The following is a 23,792-nucleotide window of genomic DNA, read 5'->3' as shown; positions in this document are numbered from 1 at the left end:
GCGAGAGAGAGAGCGAGAGGGCACGAATAAGAGTGAAAAAGTGAAAAGTAACTCTTATTTGGACGGAGTGCAGATTGCTTACAAGGCATAATTTTTCCCATAAGGCCTTTTTACGAGGGGAAGACTCTGCAACTTTTATCTTTGTTTATGGAATCATTTTGTAGCCAAGTGGCAAGGGACTGGTTGTTTCATGAAAGTAAATGGACCCCTGTGGCACTCACTGGGTTGTCTGATAGGATGCTGGCGTGAACAGTACAGAATGTATGACAGGTAGGTGCTTTATCTTACAGACAGATGGGGTTAGTCACATAAGACCCCTACTTAGGCACACGGGAGAGGAAGACGAAGTGTTTTCCTCACAGATGCAGGACATGTCTAGTGGGCAGAGAGTGACAATTTGTTGCCTTTTTGGTGCATTTCTAATAAATGATTATTCATCATTCAAGAATATTTAATATAAATTCCAGCAAAATCGGAAGTTTCATACAATGAAAGGTCTGTGTAAAAGTCTTAGTCAACCAATTACCCATTGTCCACCTGTTCCGCATTCTCCATTAGCCAGGAAATTGTTAAAGGGGAGCCAAATCATTATGCATTCATTATGTTTTTTGCAATGATATGTTATGTGCCAGCATGAGTCAAAACATGAAACAGAAAACAATCGAGATCTTAGTCACTAGCTATGACATATTGACTCAACCAAATAATAAAAAGATGCAAAAAGACAATAGGTTGATTGACTTTGAACAGGCCCTCAAAAAGAGTCCAATGTTGCTGGTTCTCAAGCATTTTACCACACTTGAGTTGAGCTAAACTGTGAAGCGAAACACACAAAAGGAAAACTACACTTACTTTTCATTAAAATACAAAGCACCTTTTGCTTTTCAAAAATCTCCTAGCTTACATGCTCACAAAAAATATTTTCACAAAGCATATTGAATGAGATAGCGCCTTTTCTCGTAAGCACTGGCAATGGCATTGTTTTGCCATTCTAACACACTTAATATAATCAATCAGGGAAAAGTATCTTTTCTCGTATTTACTCTAATACACCCAATATAAAATAAATAGCACTTATGCCATAGTTTAAGGAAAAAAAGCAAAATATAAGGCATAAAAGATACAAGACGCCTTCTTATCACGGAAGCCCAACGTGTGCGTCATGCTGACTGAGCAAGATTTACGCTGACAAGCCCACGTCTACACCACCAACTCTCACAATCACTTCTTCCGGACAGTCCAGAACAAATGGCAGGACGCCATGTCCCAACACAAGGAACACCGGCCAATGCCTGATATCCAACTGATAACACGACTGACTAGACTCCAAAAGCCCCTTTGACGCTGAAGTGGACAAATCCACAACTTTTGTTGCTCGGACAACAGTAACTCCCGAATCCTCCTGTCCAATCCACAAACAGACAATAATCCTAAACACACCCTTCTTCCTGCCACCGCGACAGCCTTCAAAAGACTAAATATTTAACTCATTTGCTCCCAAAAACGTATAAATATGTTCTATTTTTAATTGCTTCAGTGTCCCAAAAACGTATTTATACGTCATTTGCGTTTTTTTTTTTTTTTTTTTTAATTTATTTTATTTTATTTTTTTGACAAGGGGCATCTATAGGTTCCGATCTATCTAAAATATAATGCACAAAGCTCAAAACCCATTTTAAAGCAATAAAACTGGCCACTGGAGGTCAGTAGCGCATTTGGTAAGAACTCATCTCGGGTCAAGAAAGGAAGTGAAGAAAAATAGGAAACGGAAGTTGGAGGGATCTTGTGAAGACGCGTGAGAATTTGAGAAAAATGTGGAGAACGATCGAAAAAAAAAAGGCAAACGACACTGGAGGAGTGTTTTGAAAAGAAAACAAAACGATTGTCAAAGAAGGATTCCAAAAAATCTATCTTGATGAGACAGATGGTGATGTCCACAACAGCGTCAGGTTCCACACGCGTTCTGCGGAGCTCACGTTGCGTTACTCCTTAGCCTGAGGTTGAAACCAACGATGAAGATGATGAAGATGATAAAAAAAGTGAGACTGATCTTGATCCGGACTCATCAGATTAGCCACAGGAGCAGCCGAGAGCCTTCCCCGTTGTTATGTGCGCAAATAGTTCAGCAGTTCAATAGTTTAGTTATGTGTAAATAAATTGTTACTTTGCGATCAAAAGCTCTATTTCTTGTTTTTTTTTTATCTTATTTTGTAAAAGGAAAACATTATTCAGATGTTTGGGATGTAACTAAAACAAAAAATAGCTGTGTATAAGTCAAAGTTATGTTTGAAATGTATGCTTTTACAAAAAGCTCAATTTCTCTGTTTTTTCATCAGAAATTGGAAAAATGCTAAAATTAAGCTATTTTCTAATGCTGATTTCTAAAGAATGGAAAAAGATATGAACTAACTTTTTTTCTGCTGAAAGAAGAGAGTAATCTTTCTTTTGGTGGGTTCCATGTTTATATAGCAATAGAAGAGAATTTTCTGTGGGCTTTGCAAAATCAGTCATAATCCAGTAAAACGGCCGGGAGCGAAGGGCCTTGCTCCGGTAAAAATGGCTGGGAGTGAATGAGTTAAATAACTGTGGTCATTTTTCTTCGGAACCTTTTGTTGACCTGTGATATGGTGACCTTGCCTCCTCGCCTGAGTCTGTGTCTGTTTCACCTTGCTGTTTGATCGCTGTCGACCCGAATAAATTGTCAACTTGTTCTCGGTGAGCCTTCTTCCAGCTGTCAAAATGGAGTCAGTACAAAGCGTTAAGACTAAGGTGAATGCCAACACTGGCACAGCTCCAATGACCCGGGCCGGCGGGACCACAACATCCTGGCCATAAGGCTATTGTCTTCTTTTTCAGTCTTTTGAAGACTCTCGCGGGGCGGGATGTGGGCAGGAAGAAGGGTGTGTTTAGGATTTTTGTCTGTTTGTGGATTGGACAGGAGGATTCAGGAGTTACTGATGTCCGGGCAACGAGGGTTGTGGATTTTGCCATCTCAGCATCAAAGGGGCTCTTGGAATCTTGTCAGTCGTGTCATCAGTTGGATATCGGGCATTCTACGGTGTTCCTTGTGTTGGGACGGGGCGTCCTGCATTTGTTCTGGACTGTCCGGGAGAACTGATTGCAAGAGTTGGTGGTGCAGACGCAGGCTTGTCAGGATCAATCTTGCTCAGTCAGTTGCATGATGCACACGTTGTGCTTCCGTGATAAGAAGGTGTCATGTATTTTTTATGCCCTATATTTTGCTTGTTTTCCTTAAACTATGGTGTAAGTGTTATATATTTTATATTGGGTGTGTTAGAGTAATACAAACAGTCGATCGGTAAATACGAGAAAAGATCGTATTCCATGATTGATTATATTAAGTGTGTTAGAATAATGCAAACAGTTAGACGGTGCCTACGAGAAAGGGTACTATTGCATTCAATACTCACAAATGCCTCAGAAACATTCATGGACAAGAAATAATAATGTGTATGCTTGGTAAAATGTCATACAAAGCTTTATTCTTCTTAGTTACTATGATTTTCTTCGTGTGAACTACTGTTTAATTCACTGCAGAATGCCACACTTCGCACAGTGGCCAAGGTGCACACTCACAATCAGGTCAGTTATTTTTCTAAATGCCTTGCTTTGAGTGATTTTATTATATTTTTCTATTATTAATTCATTCAAATTTTATTTAGCATTGAATTTGCATGTTAATATAATGTCACTTTCATTTACTTCGTATTCAAGAAGATGCACATTTAAAATAATCAATAATCTTAACTGGAAAATGAAAACAAATTCTCTAAGGTTGTCTGTCTTAATGATCCTCGAAAGAGCAGCTTCTTTTCTTTTCTATTTTTTCTTTTGGAAGCTAGAACATTTGCACGACACGTCATAACAAAGATTGCGGGAACACATTTAATTGAGAAATTTAAAAGGGTAGGTTGATGAACAGCCCAATTGAAAAATAAACTAACCAACTAATTAAAACAAGATTTGAATATCAAGATGAAAATTAATAAAACTATTTTTTTTTGCTCAAAAGGGGGTGGAATAAGAAACTTAAAGGTGAAGATTAAGCTTAAGCCTAGAGGACATGACACGGCTGCTAAAGCCGTAAACAACCTGAAGCCAACGTAATGTACTATCGAAGCACCACTTTATCAAGAACGGTACAATCCTGGATCAGTGATTTAAAGAGCCGCAATGCCAGGTACAGAACAACATGGTTTATATTCTTTGGCTCATTGGTATGGTGAATGTTGCATACGTTTCAGTGCATCAGTGCGGTTGTGCATCATTGCTATCCAGTCATCTGGCGGTCGAGATGCAGAATGTGAGCAGATATAAATCTCAAATTTGCTGCACCATCTCTACACCATGTTTGTAGAAGGCAAAGGTGTGGCATTATTATTCTGGGATTCTGGGTGGAAAATGCACACTATTCACCAGGTTTTGCTGATATCAGCTTGCCAATGTGATCACAGCAGTAAATGTGAATGATAGAACAGTCTCAATGTGGAGTAAATTTGAAGACTAAATTAATTGACAAATTCATCATTTCAGACACATTTATTCTATCTACTGTATAGTTTATAGTAATTAAATTTTCAGCGTAGGGGTGGGTGGTCTGGCCAAGAACCGTATTTTATCTATTTATTTGTTTTCTCATATTGCCAAATCTAATTTTTTTTTTCACATTTTTATTTTTTTTTTTATAAACAAAAACAAAAACATAGCAAAAGTGATTTGTTTGCTTTTTGCAAACAACACTTCTCAAGGTCATTATTTTAAACAGTAGACCTAAAATACAAAAATAAGTACAATAAATGAAATAGTTATGGATAGTTAAAATAATAAACTATTCAACAATGCAAGAATGTTAAAAAAATAAAATAAAATAAAAAATAAACTGGCTCACAAATAAGGTTCTTTTTTAAAACAAAAATATAATGTAAAGTTCTTGTCTATCAATGTTTTGAAGGCATTTGAGTGTGAACATTCATTGTTATTGGAGGAGACATGATGTCATTTTTTGTTGATGATTGAATGGCATTTTCCATTAAAAACAAATGAATAGACATATTTTGTATTTTTAATGTATAATATGTGCAATTTTATTCGGTATGTGTGCTTAGTGTTACAGTTTACGTCAATTGGAGTGTAATAAACTACTTGCAAACCAATTGGACTCTTCTTTGAGAGACTGTATAAAAATCTTCCATACATGTAAGTTTCCAACAGCATCATGTTACTTTCGATTAAAAATGTAACGGCTGTTCACTTAGATCGACTTAAAAAAAAAAAAAAAAAAGTTCTACAAACTCCATCTCAAAATTGCCCAGCCATTGTTCAGAGCATGTTCAGTGATATCTAAAAGAAACAAAACAAAATAAAAACAATAAAATAAATAAAAACATATATCTTATATATATTTCATTTACAACATAATTAGGACTGCAAGAATGTGAGTACTAGAACTGATTTGCCAACAATAGCAGTAACCCTTGATACTTTAAATTATCAAATAATTTTAGGAGCAAGATTTGCCATCACCTGTAAGTCTTGCCTGTTAGGTCAATTGTGAAATCAGCTGGCAGTTAGTAGGATACTAACTGACTACCTAGCAAGTATAGGCATATGCATCCTTTTTGCTATCTAGCTAGCAGACTGTGTTGGGCGGTATGTTTCTTTTCATGCACTGACTGTAAGGCATTTTTTTTAAATTTCATTGTGATTGTCACAATAATAAAACCCTATTCTAGTATATTCTATTTTCTATTCTATTCTATGGTTTTCAATAGTTATTTTTTTCCTTCTCATGAACTGTTGTGATACAACATGAATACAGTATTGGCCCGAATATAAGTTTTGTTTTTTTGCATTGAAATAAGACTGAAAACGAGGGGGTCATTTTACATTCGCGGTCTAGACGTTATACCCATTCACAACGCTAGATGGCGCCAGATATCCTTGAAGCGATGATCTGTCATGATAGAGCTCAGCTACTCTCAAGTTTATCCAGTTTGCATTATTTTTTTGCAATGTTTTTCCTTATTCAGATTTGTTTCAAGACTGCAGTTACAGTTAGACTTCACTTTGATGGTTAATGCAGTTATTGCAATTTTGTTGTTTTAGCACAATAGATTGGTTTATTTACATTTCAAAAACCAGAAGCCATTCATTTACGAATGTGATTGCACTTTAGTGTACATATTTAAATATTCAGATATCAAGATTTGAATGAGGCAAAATAACATGCTTTTTCTCTCAAATATATTGTTATAATCATTTGTTTCGGATGTACTGTAATTATTTTCTGTATAAAAATTAATTTGGTGTTTAAAAAGTCTTTTTTCAAACTTGAGCCTTGAAAAAGAGGGGGTCATCTTATAATCAGAGCCGTCTTATATTCGGGCCAATACGGTATAATTTTCACGAATTAAAATAAAGAAATGGAAAGTATCGGGTTATCAAAAGAGATTTTAATTCTAAAAAAAACAACAACAAAAACAATGGTAATACAATGTTGGGTACTTAAATGGAAGGGCATCAAATTGTTAAGAATATTTTTGAAGGCCACTGCAAAAGTATGAGGATTAGGTGAACATTTTTGAAAACTATGTCTTTTCTGAAATTAAACTAATTGTAATAAAACGAAGAAAAAAAAATCTGGTTATATTTTGAAATAATTTATTGATTCAGTGACCTTTTTGAGTCATTGATTTGCCCAGGTACAAGAAGAAAAAAAAAAGAAAAAAAAAAAAAAGGCTGTACCTTTAACTTGATCGATAGGCAGTGATCACAAGACTATTCCTCTAAATCAGCATCATGTTAGTTTTGTAACATGGTCTTTTAATATTATAAACATACATGCCTAACTTTTGATAAGACAGCAAAAAGGATAGCTGGAAATTCATCATTTAATCAATAGATACTTGAAAACACTGATTTCAATAATAGCAGAAAAATATTAAATTTTATTCAAATTACAAAGCATGGTTTTAAATAGAAAGATTTATCATTATAAGCAAAAACAGTATGCATTTTAAAACATCATACTTTTGTAAAGATAGTGTTTAACAAACTGTCTTATCCTTTCATTCATTCCTTTTGAAGAAGAGTCAAAACCACAAATCTTAGCAAGGCTTTGTAAGGGAACACTGATATCAGGATGTCTGACTGTTTACAGTTGCACTCTTGGTTTGTCTGCTGTTCTTGTGATTCAGAACACATCGTGTCAGATACCTTGGGGTCAGGACAGGAACAGTTCTTATTAAAATGTCAAAAGCAATCACAGCATGAAAGGCTGGAGTCACGGTTGAGAGGAAACAGCCTGAGCAAATCAAAAATCAAGTAATAACTCTCACATCTATCAGCAAGTACAGGGAGAAGAGAGAAAAGTACTAAGGCTGAGTAATTGATCATCAACAGTCTGAAGACAAACATAGGCTGTGCTACCTTAGTATTTTGCGTCTGATCACTTTACACAACAATTGAAGGCATATAGAAAACATTTAAAGAATGTACTGCAGCAATGTGAAAGTCTATTGTCCCTGAAGAAAATTGGGATACTTTACAAAACAATCATCAAATGGCGGTTAGTGTAATGCACCGCCTGCACAACTACATGTACGACAATTTAATAGATAAATCGTACAATTCACAGTTGTGGCCAGGAGTGGGGTGCAAAAACTATTTCGCTCTTTCTCGAAGGTAGAGAAAATAATTGAAAAACACTGCTTCATGCCATAATTATTTTAAGTCAAGGACATACTTAATACCTATGCAGTATTCGCCCCATAACAGAGGAGAGAGGTGCTTAAAGATAAATAAATAAAATAAGAAAAAAGAAAATTGAGAATAATATGTGTTATCATTCTATGGAGAAATTTGCTAAATTGTCACAAATACTGTATTTTAAGACAACTAATATACAGTGTATCACAAAAGTGAGTATACCCCTCGCATTTCTGCATATACTAGTGTTTAAGTATATCTTTTCATGGGACAACACTGACAAAATGACACTTTGACACAATGTAAAATAGTCTGTGTGCAGTTTATATAATAGAGTTAATTCATTTTCTCCTCAAAATGACTGAAAATATAGCCATTAATATCTAAACCCCTGGCAACAAAAGTGAGTACACTCCTTAGAAACTATGTACATCTCTAAATGTACAAATTGAGTACTGCTTGTCATTTTCCCTCCAAAATGTCTTCTTCCTCTTCTGAAAACGGTACATAAGAAAGCCCGCAAACAGTTTGCTGAAGACATGTCAACAAACCACATGGATTACTGGAACCATGTCCTATGGTCTGATGAGACGGGCAGGCTTTCTTGTGTACCGTCTTCAGAAGAGGCTTCCACCTGGGGTGACAGCTATGCACACCAATGTGATGTAGAGTGCGGCATATGGTCTGAGCACTAATAGGCTGACCGTCACCTCTTCAATGTCTCCAGCAATGCTGACAGCACTTCTGTAACGAGTCACATGACATTTTGGAGGGAAAATGACAAGCAGTACTCAATTAGGACATTTAGGGATGTATGTTTTTTCAAAGGGGTGTACTCACTTTTGTTGCCAGGGGTTTCGATATTAATGGCTACATGTTGAGTTATTTTGAGAGGAAAATAAATTAACTCTATTATATAAGCTGCACACAGACTACTTTTCATTGTTTCAAAGTGTCATTTTGTCAGTGTTGTCTCATGAAAATATATACTTAAATATCTGCAGAAATGTGAGGGGTGTACTCACTTTTGTGATACACTGTACCCTGCAAATATATAATGTCTTAATTAGATTATTTTTCTTAAATCTAGTCAATTAATTTTCTCAATCTTGTTTTGAGTGTTAAAGACTAGTTAACAGATTAATGTGTCAGATTATTCCACTTACATTAAGTAAATGTTGCTATTTGTCGTAAAAAAATGCCCATACATCTAAAAGTTGACATTTTTTTGGGAAAAATGTTCTTTCAAATAATATTTTAAACAATATCAATTCTTGAATTAAGAATATTTCTGACGAACAAGGTTTTTTTCTAAGATTAAACATACTAATTTATTGCTGAAAATAAGTCTTTTAAGGTTATTTTCAGCTAGTTATGTTTCTTATTTCAAGAAATCTACACTACCGTTCAAAAGTTTGGGGTATTTTTTTCACCTAAATCAAGAAAAAAAATGCTTTCGAATAATGTTTAGAACAATGTCTATTCTTAAATTAAGAACATTTCGGACAAACAATGTCTCTACATACGAAGTAAATTCGTTCCATGACCTTTTTTGCAAATTGAAATGGTCGTATGTCGAGCAAGATTTTCCCATAAGAATACATTATAATTCCATTAATTTGTTCCAGAGCCCGAAAACCTACACTAAATACTTAATAAATACTGCTGGTATTATTACAAATGGCAATTCCACATAGCAAAGCAAATAAATCATAAATAAAAATCAGAATAATATTATAATACTAATAATTCCTGTAATAATGTAACGAATCGGGTTCTAAAGTGGCTAACGCTTTTTGTGTGCTGTACCTGAACGCACCACGTGGCTGACATGACAGTGAGATAGGGAGTGCGGTTGCAATTTTACTTTCGCTTTTAAGGTTTTGTTGCTGGCGTCAACTGCGGCAGAGAGTAGGCGTGTTGTGTTGCACAAGTTGATGGAATAAATGATCACAAACCTGAAAGCTGGCAATTTCTTTGGCAATGTTACCACAATAATAATTGTCACTTTAAGTTATAAAGACAGGCGAATGGAGGCCGGAAGAGGACCGTAAAGATCGTAGACATTCTACGGCCGTATTTTCAAGCCATTTCACGGATGCACACACCACGCTCATATTTTTCTATCATTTCCATCTTCATTTCAATGGTAAGCATCACCTTTATCCTTTTTCACCACCTGCACTAACCTTGGAACCCGTGTTTTCTCTCACAAGAAAATCCGCCATGCGTCCGTCTTCCGGCAAAACAAAGAAACTGCAGCGTTTTCATAAACCGTCGTATTTCGAGCATGTTGTCGGATGTAGAAACAAATGGCAAGTCAAGTTTTACGTCGGCTGACCAAAAGATCTAGTGTCGAAGTACCACAATACTAATGTATTGCTTAAAATATGTCTGTTTAGCTTATTTTCAGCTAGCTATTTTTCTTATTTCAAGAAATCTAATTGAGTTAAACTTACTTGAAGCACTGGCAAATAAATGTCACTTATTTCTAACGGATTTACACATAAAAACAAGGTGATTTAACTAGTTTTAAGGAGGTGTGTTTTTTTAGTGGATCCTTCAATCTTTACTAAAACATTCATCATTGAAAAACCAATATGCGGTCCTGTAAAACTCACATTCAACCTCAAGAATTTCCACAGATGAAAAAGAAACAGTTTTTTCCCCCTAAATCTTGAAATTGTCACAGCTGTTCTGCCTTAACACCATAGCCCATAACAATTAGGAACAGATGTACCAATCAACAAACTAATGGCAAAAATGGAAATGATTTCAAAATCACATTGAGGAAGCAAGAAAAAGGGAGCCAGACAACATGTGAGGCTGCTGTGCCTTTGGGAATCCCAGAATTAGCCATCAGTCAAAGCAGGGCCCACAGAGATGACTTGACAGATGCATTCATTACACACTGAATGATAAGGGGTAAAACACATGGCTCATTTCAAACAACTTATTCACTTTGTTATTAAAAACATACCAATTAAAGTAGCAATAATGTTTGAAAGCTCAATCTATTCCATGCATCCTTGTCTATATCTGTGACCGCAGGCATCTTTTACTCTTGTTTCACCCTGCTCGAACTAATGTGCCCTCTATTGCACTTATATTTATGATTACAGCTGCAGTTTGGAAAGCAAACTAAAAGTTTGGGATTAAAAAAATAACTTATATTAGTACATATACATACATTTTCGTACACAGCCAAAATAAGTCAGGGCTAAGTCATCAACTCTTCCTGACTGCAAATCTCTCACATGGCTTGACAGCTTAAAATATTCCAGCACATCAAATTTCAGTATTTGGGTGAAGAAATATAATACTTCTATCATGTAGACTTCAAGTGTTTGCTGTAGATGCAATCATTCATGCTTTAGTGCATACGGAGATAAAACATCAATGTGAGATGGAAATAATAGGGAGTAATTGCAAATTATATTGATTGTTTTTACCGCTGTGTTGATTAATAATTTCATATTTATTTTACATCTTGACTTAACTGGAACCTGCAGAAATGCTCTAATCAGTCACTGTCAAGAAGTCTTTTGTCTCAATGAGACAAATAATATCAGTAACGGAAGATTAAATAATATAATAAAACCATCTTTGTTGCATTAATTATCATTTTAACAACCGTTTGGTAACTGAGTTCTTTTGTGTAATATTTCAAAAATGCATTTTTTTTTTTTTTTTTTTTCTGTCTGCATTCCTCAATTGTCCTTTGTTAAAGTTGTCTGAGGTTTTTGGGAACATGTTGCAGGCATCAAATTCAAAGTGATTGTTTTGTTTCTGCAAAAACATTAAATACAGGGCTTTTTAGCTTATTCAATAGAAAGTATGTTGAAAAGGATTCAACTTAAAGCAACAGTAGGTAAATTTTCAGTTTCGGTCTATGTTAGCAACACAGGTGGACTAAAGTACCGGTAGTAGTGTTTTGCCTTCAGGAAGACTGCATTTCCCATGAGGACAGTGTTGTAAAACCCTGATCTACCGGTCACCTGCAGATGGATTTCTGTTTCCGGCTGTGTGAAGGATGAATAGTAATGAATGAACAGGGTTTCCCCAATAAATTAAAGATTGTGGTGCACCGCCACAACAAAATAAAAGCCGCCACGCCTTGCAAATAAAATGTTTTTTTTTTTTTTTTTTTTTAAGATTATTTCTAATTTGTATAATTTAACAATAGCGCTAAATGAATATCTATAGCTCCTTATTTACACACTTGCGTTTGCCAGAAGTCATCTGAATGAGCACATCAAATAAAAATTATTCCTTTACATGCTTTATTTTGAAAGTCACATCGGTTCTCCTGCAGGCGTAAGTCTGACTATGTTGGCGCGGAGATGGGAGAAAAATCCACAGAAAGGTATGTCAAGTCAATGAAAGTAATTCTGGTTTAAAATTGTGAAAAATACCTTAATATTGACATGGAGTTTAGGTTCTTTTTGGCGTGTTTTACCCGAGGCATCGCATCTTAGCATAGCATTTGTTCGTTGCTGATTACACTGGTAGTAATTTCAGATGAGTATTTTGAGGTATTTAGAAAAACTTAAGTCGTCAATGGACGAGGGTCCGTTAACAGAAGGACGATTATTGTTGTGGTAATGTAGTGCATATTAGGGCCAAATAAAGAAAAAGAAAAGAGATGTAAGGAACGGATTGAACGTCTATGGCAGGCATGTCCAAAGTGCGGCCCGGGGGCCAAATGCGGCCCGTGGTCAAATTTCATCCGGCCCCCAGCCTCTGTTATAAGATCAATAACGTCTGGCCCGCACACACACTTAATAACCAGACTGTGTTTGTATGCTGCCCAAACGGATGGGAACACACCACGGTCTAACTATTCATGTGATAGTTTGTGAAAGTTCAAGTCAAGCAATATTTACTTATAGAGTTTTACCCTTTTTTTTTTAAAATAACCATTTAAGTCAATTCTCCTATACTCCACACACAAAAACAGAAAAAAATGGCCCAAATGTGTATTTTAAATCCATGACCCATGCCCCTGATTCAGTCCTTCTAAACTATAGACACAACTCCTGCTTTACATTTAAATTGCAGTTCTAAAGCACTTTTTTTTTCAAATCAATGTACACATTTGGGCCATTTTTTTCTGTTTTTTGTGCTTGGAGTATAGGAGAAGTGAGTTAAAAAATGTGTAAAAAGTGTAAAACTCTATAAATAAATGTAACTTCACTTGAACTGACACAAACAATCACATGAAAAATGCAACTGTGGTGTGTTCCCTTCCGTTTGAGCCACATACTACCTCAATTTATGTCTAGTGGTTGCATTTACACATGAATGGTTGCTGTCTGACGGACAACGACTTGCTAATTCAAAAGCACTTGGGTCATTTTGGCCACCTCTCGGTTTTCCGGAGGAGAGGCCAAATCGGCCATTGCTTGGGAATATTAGGAGTATTTGTCTTGAGAAAGGCCGAGTCGGCCTCTGCTGGGTTTTGTAGTGTGAAAGAGTTCAATGGGAGGCGATTTTACCAAACAAGACACGCTGACATGTATGACAAGATTACAAGGAGGATACGCAGCAAGAAATTGAAGCAACTTGAAGCTAGTTTAATTTCACTGCAGCAGTATTTCGCAAGATCCCGAGAGTCGAATGAGAACGCCACAAAGGCTAGTTGCGAGATTGTTGAAATCATTAATTAAAAAATAATAATAAAGCAAATGTGACACACAGAATGGCATGCTAAAAGTTGCTTAAATATATTGTTCTACATTAAGGCCGTCAGCCAAGGTCGGCCCCCCACATTTTTGCCACACCAAATCTGGCCCCCTTTGCAAAAAGTTTGGACACCCCTGGTCTATGGCCATCATTGGCAGCCAATGCCAGGCAATGTAGTAATTTTGGGCCATTTAAGGTCATTTACCTGTTGATTTTCAGTTACTTCCTATTGATTTGGGGGTATTTAATGGGTCACTTCCTGTTTATTTTGAGTTACAGAAGAGGAAGTGACCTGGGAATCACCCAAATGATTAGGTAGTGACTCAAACTCAACAGGAAATGACCTGTAAGTGAACAGCAAGTGACCTGTAAATGCCCCGAAAAATCAGATAAAATGACTGCGAATGCTCTGGTGTCGAATTGGTGCTGCAACGATTAATCAATTAACTTGAATATTCAATTAGAAAAAAAAAATCAAATTAAATTTTACTGCTTTGAGTATTTGTTTAATTAAAGTGGTGTTGTAATGGTTTGTTTTGAAAGTGTTTGCATTTATTTTCATTGATTTGGGTGGATACACGGCCCTTTAGTCTACGTCATGTCACATGGCTGAATCCATCTGCTCCTTGTTAAGACCAACATAAGCTAAGTTTTTGTTTGAGCTGATGTTTTTTTTTAATGCATTTGTAATTTAGTGTAAAGGTATATTTAGCCATCTTTTGCAGGAATATGTGTCTGAGCCATTTGTTAAGAGCATTGTAAAAAAAGTGTTAGCGTTTTATAGCACTTAAGCTAGCGGACTTTTGCTTTGTAAGTTAGCCAAGTGTTATTTTGTTGTACATAGATCCTCTTTTCATATATATATATATATATACCGTGTGAAGCTCAGCTCAGGGTATTTTAATTTTTTATGTCCCTTATCCAATTACTCGTTTATTCGAGATGTTGAAATTTACCTCCCCAGACAAGCCACATGGAAACAGCGACAGCTGAACAAAGTGCCGCTCTGCCGATGCTGCCTCCGCGCGTCAACCGGGAAGGCGGAACTTCGCGCGTTCATCTCTGATATTAACCCTTTGTACTGACTCCATGTTCCAAAAGTTTGAAAAAGACTCACCGAAAGCAGGTTGACAATTTATTCGTCGACAATGGTCAAAAACAAGGCAAAAACAGACGGCGGAGGGACAATTCTGGATCCAAAACAAGGCTACATGTTTCCGAGCAGCAAAATGTGTCTTATCTCAGTGTCCAGTGTTTTTTAAGTCCGTGGGCCGGCCGGAGGTGTGTCCAGGCGTTGCTTTGGGATCATCCCTCTCTGGCCGGTTTCGGGCTGTTAAGGTTCGTGCATGGATGGGATGTGGTTGCCACAGCGACCGACTGGTCTTGAGGTCACAAGCGCCTGCTATCAACTTTATTATCCGGGCTGGCACTACTTGTTTTAGGACAAAGCGTGCTGGTCTTTGTCCTTCTTTGTTTGTCGGTAGGACTGATTGCCAAAGTTTGGTGCGTCAATCTTGCTCGTGGCGCACACGGTTTGGGCTTGATAAGATGGGGTTGTGTATCTATTCTGTTTCTTTAAACTATGGTGTGCTATTTATTTTACATTAGGTGTGTTAGAGTTGTGCAGTCCTACAGTGAATATGAGAAATGATACTATTCCCTGATTGATTATATTACGTGTTCAAGTAATGCAAACAGTTAGACGGTGCCTACGAGAAACGGTACCATTTTTCCTTTTCCCCCTCATGAGCGCCGATAAGGTGATTCACTTTACTGTGTTCAAGGCCACTGAGTGGAGTCTGCCTAAACTATAGTTAAATGAATGTGTTATACTAATGCAAACGATTATATGGTGTGTGCAAGAATGGTACCTTTTCCCTTCAGAAATAAATAGTTCATCGATTAATCGTCTACTAAAATAATCGATAGCTGCAGCCCTAGTTCGAATGAACGAACGTTCCCAGTCTAAATGGATTGGGCGTCGAGCACCGTCAATGGCAGCCTTAGAGTTACACGAGACACTGTTATGGTGAAAGATTTTTTTTATATTTTACAACTATATATCGATTCTTGGCAGGAGCATATTGATAACCTTTTGGCATACAAGGTATCACAATATATCACCATTTCAAAATTTTGTCAAACCCCTAGTTTTTACATTGGAAAAGAAAACCTCCTTTAAACAAGTTAAATTCCCTTGTTTTCAGTGTAAATCTACGAGAAATAAGTGAAATTATCTGCCACTGCTTCAAGTGAAGTCTACTCACTTATACTACGGTTCAAAAGTGAGGTCGCTAAGACGCCAAACTTTTGAACGATAGTGTAGATTTCTTGAAATAAGAAACATAGCTCGCTGAAAATAACCTTAAAAGACTTATTTTCAGCAATGAATTAGTATATTTCATCTTAGAAAAAAAGCCTTGTTTGTCAGAAATATTCTTGTTAAATGCTAACACTTTTTTACAATGCTCTTAACAAATGGCTCAGACACATATTCCCGCAAAAAATGGCTAAATATACCTTTAAACTAAATTACACATGCATTCAAAAAAACCATCAGCTCAAACAAAAACTTAGCTTATGTTGGTCTTAACAGGGAGCAGATGGATTCAGCCATGTGAAATGAGGTAGACTAGCGGGTCGCGTATCCACCCAAATCAATAGAATTAAATGCAAACACTTTCGAAATAAACCATTATAACGACACTTTAATTAAACGAATACTCAAAGCAACAAAATTTAATTTGATTTTTTTTTTTTTTTAATATAATCGAATACTCAGGTTTATCGATTAATCGTTGCAGCACTACATTAATCTGTTAAATAGTCCTTAACAAATAAAACAGGTTGGGAAAAAATATTTGATTAGATTAAAGCAAACATAATCTTATTAAGACTTTATAAATTTGCAGTCCATGTCCATCCATTTGATATAATGCTCGTTCTACTTAGGGGGGGTGGTGAGCCGATCCAAGTTTACACTAGGACAGATAGAAGGCAAATTCTGTTGACCATTACTACACATGTCTGCCATGTTTGAAATGTATTATGCTCTAATTCAATCGGAGGACATGTGGGAGTACAAGGTTGACATGCAGTGTGTGCAGTGGGTAATAAAACGCTTAGTATCCTTTTGTATTCAACACAGAACACCAGATAAAACAATGCCACACATTGCCTGTGGTGTCATAAGGTGTGCTTGCCCCAAGGTGCTTTCAATTTCTAAATACAGACTGTCATTTGTGCTTGTCTACTCATTAATTGATTCCGCCTTTTAACAAAAAAGCAGATACATTTGAAATGCCCATACAGCAGGTGTGCTCCTCCCCAATGGAAGGCCCTGTAATTCGATGAGGCAATATGACACCTGATGTGGTGTATTACACTATCAAAGCTCTTTGTAATGCCTATATGCGTGCTTTGCACCCATTCTGTCAAGCCAACTCTGGAGTCAATAGAACATCCTCTTTAAAATGAGTACCGCCTGCCAGCTCGTCAGACAGCCTCATCAAATGCCCCCCTGGGAGGAAGGGAGTTATAGTTTCCCATCTGGAATAATTTCCTGGTCTTCAAAAGTTGCAGAGGACAAGGTCGCAACTCTTCTGTGCAAGTAGAGAGAATGTAGCCTGACACAAAAAGTTTGGTTCAGGATCAAATTGTAAATGTGAGTGAAGCGGGAAATTTTTTCAGTTGACATATGGGACGACCTTTTCTCAAAGAAACATTTTTGAATCGCATTCATACAATGATAAAGTGCGAAATGAGTTTAATTTTCTTTCCTCTTGAGGAGGAGTTCACAATGGGAAAGAATGGCTCATCTTGCCATCCTTTTTTGTGTGTCATTTTCACCTTTGTCTTTACTTTCCTGATTCATTATCATAAATGTTTCTTGGTTGTTTCATAAATCAAAAGTAAGGAAACATTTTGCACATGGATGACGTGTTTTTCTTCTCAATCCCAGGAAAATAACGTATTTTACCTAGGAACTAGACATAACTGCAATGCACTGTATAATCATCAAATCAAAATAATAATGTTGCAATGAAAACATTTGCATTAAGTCTAGGTACAAGCTAATGCTAGTCATTTTGGTGCCAGTAATACTTAATTTCTCAAGAGGCGGTAGTGAATCACTATTGTTATGTTTAGCTTGCTTAGCGATCAGTGCTCTCAGTAACGCGCATTACTGTAATCAGATTACTTTCTTTCCGTAATGAGTAATGTAACGCGTTCAATTTTCCAAGACAGTAATCTGATTAGTTTCCTACGTGTCTGTGCGTTACTATTTTGTTATTGTCTCATAATGTATGAAGAATGACGAAAATTGTAGTCATGCACGAAGCACATTTTGAATAGAAAATGCTGAAAAGGTGCCACTACGTGTTCCTTTCCATGGTAAACGCTCACAGTCACTTATTGTTTTGGTCTCGAGTCAAATGCGTTTGTGTTTTGAGACTAAGAAAGGTGTGTGCCAGTCTGCCAGCGTGGGTGCACATTTGAGCCGAGTGCAGCCAGCCACCTGTTGCGATGTGCGAGGGAATGTTGATGTATATACGTACATGACATAACATCAGTATTTTTCCTTCATTCTGGAGGGTTCCAGCGATAGGTTTGACCCCTTGCATGCGTGGCCATTTTGTAGTTTTGCCGTCGCAACGACGGGTAGTAATCCCTCCAAGTTGGCAAGCATTGTTTACATCATATTCGTGTTGCACATTTATGCCGTGAGGTGAAGTGGTTAGTACAGTGGTTCTTAACCTTGCTAAAAGTACCAAACCCCACAAGTTTCATATGTGAATTCACCGAACCCTTGGGAATTAGATAATTAAGCAATTTTTTTTCAAATTTAAAGTCGATATACCTAACCTAGCAAGCTAATCGTTTGGCAATTTTTTTTATAAACAAATCAACATTTGAAACCATGCTGCCCTTGTTCTGTTGTATTCCCTCATACCAAGAGTAAATAAACCTTCCACTGAGCAAACCAGTTCGTCCTCCGATCAAATCGAGGACTAGCATTTAAAATAAGTGGATTAAGCCTGTAAATTGGGAGCAAGCCAGTCCAAAACCTGGCCTAAAAAGCCACTTAGGCTAGATTTAATCAGCGTACGAAAATAGGGCTCTGAATTTCTTTACCTTTGCCGAACCCCTGAGACCTATTCACCAAACCCAGGTTAAGAACCACTGGTTTAGTATCTTTGGAATGTGTTGTATGTCCGATTGAGGGTAAAGTTCTTAGTTGCCGGCGTGTTTTGTGGCCAAATTGACAGCTTGTGTGTACTGCGGACTTCTGGGTTGTGCGCCCGCATCCGCGCCCGCCTTTGTGTTTATTGCAATGTGCAATTCATTTGTGTGTTGTTGATTATTGTGCTGTTAATTTGCATTGTTTTACATTGGCATTGATATGCTGTTAACCCTAACCCCTTAACCCTAACCCGAAATTCAAAATTTTTGACAATAGGCTTAATCTTCGAGTTAGCGGGGTTTAATTAGTCAGTGGAGATCATTTTAACAAATTCTACGCAGTTTGTCAGTTGTTAGTTTCAGGGCTCCGGAGTGGCGAAGCTAGCGCAAGTCATTGATGGCTGAAATCAATTCCATCGACTAATTAAAGCTCCGCTAACTTGAAGATTAAGCCTTATATGCAAAATTCTGACCCTTTAAATTCAATTAGCGGAAAGTCAATTACATGCGATGACAGGCGGCAAATGGAGAAAAATTGGTAAAAAGTAACATAAATTACTTTTGAAGTAACTCAGTTACTTTGATAATGAAGTGATCAGTAAAGTAAATAGATTAGTTTTTTTAAGTGTAATCAGTAATTAAATTACTTTTTCAAGTAATCTGTGACAACACATCTCGTGTCAGGTTAATTATGGGAAAAAAATTAAAGCCCTTTAAACAAAAGGAAGGTTGTTGATGTGTTTCCTTAATTTCAGTGTCTTATGTGGTAATATGTCAAAGTTACTGTGTGGTTAATATAAAATAAACTAGTTAAAGCAAATCTGGTTAATCTGTCACCGTCAATGACAGTCAATGAGTAAATATAGTGAAGTCCCAGAGTTGCACTCGAGTTTTCATAAATCAAAAGTAAAGCAACACTTTGCATACTTTGCTGAATTATGTTACAAACACGGCGATTCATCAACATGTTTGAACATGCCCTGAAAGCACATACTTTAAAAGACTCAAATACGTTGATTCATTTATGTATGTTTTTGCAATGGAAATATAAAATATATGCACTTGGCAATGTTCAAAGTGAATGACTCAACAACGTCCTTTACCAGGATTCTTTCTTTTTGTGATATACACAGCTCAAAAAATAAAGGGAACACTAAAGCACAACATTGGAGATCTGAATGAATGAAATATTTTTATTAAATACTTCATTCTTTCCATAGTTGAAAGTGCTTACAACAAAATCAGACAAAATGTCTATGAAAATCAACCTACGGAGGTCTGGATTTGGAGTTATACTGAGAATTAAAAGTGGAAAAACAAAAACTTTAAAGTCATAAGTCATAATGAGGCTGAGTAGTGTGTGTGGCCTACGCGTGCCTGTATGACCTCCCTACAATGCCTGGGCATGCTCCTAATGAGACGATGGAAGGTGTCCTGGGGGATCTCTTATCAGATCTGGACCAGGGCATCACTGAGCTCCTGGACAGTCTGCGGAGCAACATGGCGGCACCAGATGGATCTAAACATAATGTCCCTGAGGTGCTCTATTGGGTTTAGGTCAGGCGAACGTGGGGGCCAGTCAATGTTATCCATTCCTTGTTCTTTCAGGAACTGCTTGCATACTCCAGCCACATGAGGTTGGGCATTGTCATGGACTAAGAGGAACCCAGGTCCCACTGTACAAGCGTAGCTTATGAAAATGAGTCCAATTATTTCATTCTGATACCTACAGTGGGGCAAATAAGTATTTAGTCAACCACCAATTGTGCAAGTTCTCCTACTTGAAAATATGAGAGAGGCCTGTAATTGTCAACATTGGTAAACCTCAAACATATTGCTTGATTTTTAAAGAGTTAATTTTCAAATTAGAGTGGAAAATAAGTATTTGGTCAACTACAAACAAGCAAGATTTGTGGCTGTCAAAGAGATCTAACTTCTTCTAACGATGTCTAAGGAAGCTCCACTCATTACCTGTATTAATGGCACCTGTTTTAACTCATTATCGGTATAAAAGACACCTGTCCACAACTTCAGTCAGTCACACTCCAAACTCCACTATGGCCAAGACCAAAGAGCTGTCGAAGGACACCAGAGACAAAATTGTAGACCTGCACCAGGCTGGGAAGACTGAATTTGCAATAGGTAAAATGTTTGGTGCAAAGAAATCAACTGTGGGAACAGTTATTAGAAAATGGAAGACATACAAGACCACTGATAATCTCCCTCGATCTGGGGCTCCATGCAAGATCTCACCCCGTGGCGTCAAAATGAAAACAAGAACGGTGAGCAAAAATCCCAGAACCACACGGGGGGACCTAGTGAATGACCTACAGAGAGCTGGGACCACAGTAACAAAGGCTACTATCAGTAACACAATGCGCCACCAGGGACCCAAATCCTGCACTGCCAGACGTGTCCCCCTGCTGAAGAAAGTACACGTCCAGGCCAGTCTTGAATGAAAATCTCTTTCCATCAGCAAGCGCATTGAAGATGAGACGTGACTGGGTCTTTCAGCATGACAATGATCCCAAACACACAGCCAGGGCAACAAAGGAGTGGCTTCGTAAGAAGCATTTCAAGGTCCTGGAGTGGCCTAGCCAGTCTCCAGTTCTCAACCCCATAGAAAATCTGTGGAGCGAGTTGAAAGTCTGTGTTGTCCAACGACAGCCCCAAAACATCACTGCTCTAGAGGCGATCTGCATGGAGGATTGGGCCAAAATACCACCAAAAGTGTGTGAAAAGCTTGTGAAGAGTTATAGAAAATGTTTGGCCTCCGTTATTGCCAACAAAGGGCACATAAGAAAGTATTGAGATGAACTTCTGGTATTGACCAAATACTCATTTTCCACCAAGATTTGCAAATAAATTCTTTAAAAATCAAACAATGTGTTTTCCTTGGGTTTTTTTAATCCACATTCTGTCTCTCATGGTTGAGGTTTACCCATATTGACAATTACAGGTCTCTAATATTTTCAAGGAGGAGAACTTGCACAATTAGTGGTTGACTAAAGACTTATTTGCTCCACTACAATAGCAGTCAGAGTTCCATTATCTAACTTGCAGAGGTCTGTGTGTCCTTCCAGGGATATGTCTCTGCTGGCCATGACTGACCCACCACCACACCGGTCATGCTGAATGATGTTGGAGGCAGCATTCAGCACTCCACTGCATCTCTGGAGGCTTTCACGTCTGTCGCATGTGCTCAAGTTTAACCTGCTTTCATCGGTGAAGAGCATAGAGCCAGTGGTGTAGTGGCAAATCATGGTGGTCAATAGCAAATGCACGGGGCTCTCTACAGGACGTCGGTCCCTCAAGCCATCTTCATGGAGGCCGTTTTTGATTGTTTGGTCAAAAACATCCACACCAGTGGCCTGCTGGAGGTCATTCTGTAGAGCTCTGGCAGGTCCTGTTCCTCCTTGAACAAAGGAGCGGATACCGATTCTTCTGAGGGTTTAAGGACCTTGTACGGCCCTGTCCTGGAACCTTCTACAGGCCACCAGGTTGCTCCTCAGACTGTCCAGGAGCTAAGTGATGCCCTGGTCCAGATATGGGAGGAGATCCCTCAGGAGAACACCTGGCGCCACATCAGGAGCATGCCCAGGTGTTGTAGGGAGGTGATACAGGCATGTGGAGGACACACACACACTACTGAGCCTCATTTAGACTTGTTTAAAAGGCCATTCCATCAAAGTTGGATCCGCCTGTAGTATGTTTTTCCACTTTACTTTTGAGTATAACTCCAACTCCTGACCTTCATGGGTTGATACATTTGATTTCAATTGATAATTTTTGTGTTACTTTGTTGTCAGCACATTCGACTATGGAAACAACAAGTATTTAATTAAAATATTTCATTAGTGTTCCCTTTATTTTTTAAGCAATGTACAGAATTTAAAAAAAAAAAAAAAAAAACATTCCACATAACAAAATATTTAAATGTTAACAATTTATCAATCTTAATTTTTATTTTTGTTGGAAAAAAATAAAAATATGAAAATGACATGAAAAAAATATACATTTACATATATGTATAATATACTGACCTGCCGACGTAAGTCTCTGGTCTTCTTGGTCATTTTATCAATAGCCGAGTTAAGTGGATCCCCTTTCTCTTTTCTGCCAGTCTGTAAAAAGAAAAAAAAAAAGGGGGGGGGGAATCACAAAAAAACAAAAACAACATTAGTGCCCTTTTAGTGTTTTTACCATTGAAACAAAGCATATGTGTAGTATTCGGTGCAGTGCGTTTTGAAAATGCACTTCATCAAAAAAACACTTATTGAGTGTCAGCGCTCCATAACACATGAGCCCATGTTCAATGTTACCTAGCAACTGTACCTATCTGGCAAAAATCAATTTGGCTGTTGCCAGTTCCCCGAGGCTCGTGGCTTAAAAAAAGGGAGTTTGTGACCACATGTGCATAATACTCTGTCATTTTGTTAAATAAAAATGAATAACAATGAGGTGATATTTCTAAATCATCCATGACACATGAGTAAAGGAAATGAATGACTGTATCAGGAAGTATTGCAAACTGTGTATAAAAACGGTGGCACAAATAAAGCATATTGCTGTAGAAGATGATTCCATTTTAAATCAGTCTTAGATTTAAAGTTATAAGAGAAACACATAAATGATGGTACTGTACGGACACAGTACTTCAGACTCTTCGTGACACAACATTGCTTCAGTCCACATTTGCGTGAGACATTAAGCGAGCCCCTTGTGTTTGAAATCAACTTATTCACTCCCAGCCATTTTCACCGGTGCAACCCCTGGCTGTTTTGCTAGATTTTGACTGATTTGGCAAGGCCCACAGAAAATTATTTTCCATTGCTATATAAACATGGAACCCGCCAAAAGAAAGATTAGACTCTCTTCTTTCAGCAGGAAAAAAAGTTTAGTTCATATTTTTTTCCATTCTTTAGAAATCAGCATTAGAAAATAGCTTAGTTTGAGCAATTTTCCAATTTCTGATGAAAGAAACAGAAATTGAGCTTTTTGTGAAAGCATACATTTCAAACATAACTTTGACTTTAACACAGCTATTTTTTGCTTTAGTTACACCCCAAACATCTGAATAATGTTTTCCTTTTACAAAATAACATAAACAACAAGACAAATAGAGCTTTTGATAGTAAAGTAACAATTTATTTACACATAACTGAGAAATGACACTGTTGTGGCCGCGACAGCCG

General features: G+C 37.3%; 1 protein-coding gene across 2 annotated transcripts in view; it reads right to left on the bottom strand.

Moving 5' to 3' along the window:
• ctnna2 (catenin (cadherin-associated protein), alpha 2) overlaps positions 1 to 23,792 on the bottom strand; it is a 464,321-nt gene that overhangs the window by 152,935 nt on the left and 287,594 nt on the right. For both annotated transcript variants that reach the window (XM_057842763.1, XM_057842764.1), the window contains one exon: positions 22,641 to 22,721. In XM_057842763.1, coding sequence (XP_057698746.1) covers positions 22,641 to 22,721 — 81 coding nt within the window. The remainder of the gene's footprint in view (positions 1 to 22,640; positions 22,722 to 23,792) is intronic.

This window comes from Corythoichthys intestinalis, chromosome 8 (genome assembly GCF_030265065.1).
Source record: "Corythoichthys intestinalis isolate RoL2023-P3 chromosome 8, ASM3026506v1, whole genome shotgun sequence".
Taxonomy (NCBI): Eukaryota; Metazoa; Chordata; class Actinopteri; order Syngnathiformes; family Syngnathidae; genus Corythoichthys; species Corythoichthys intestinalis.
The sequence above is the reverse complement of the archived record's forward strand: the minus strand, read 5'-3'. Positions and strand labels throughout refer to the sequence as shown.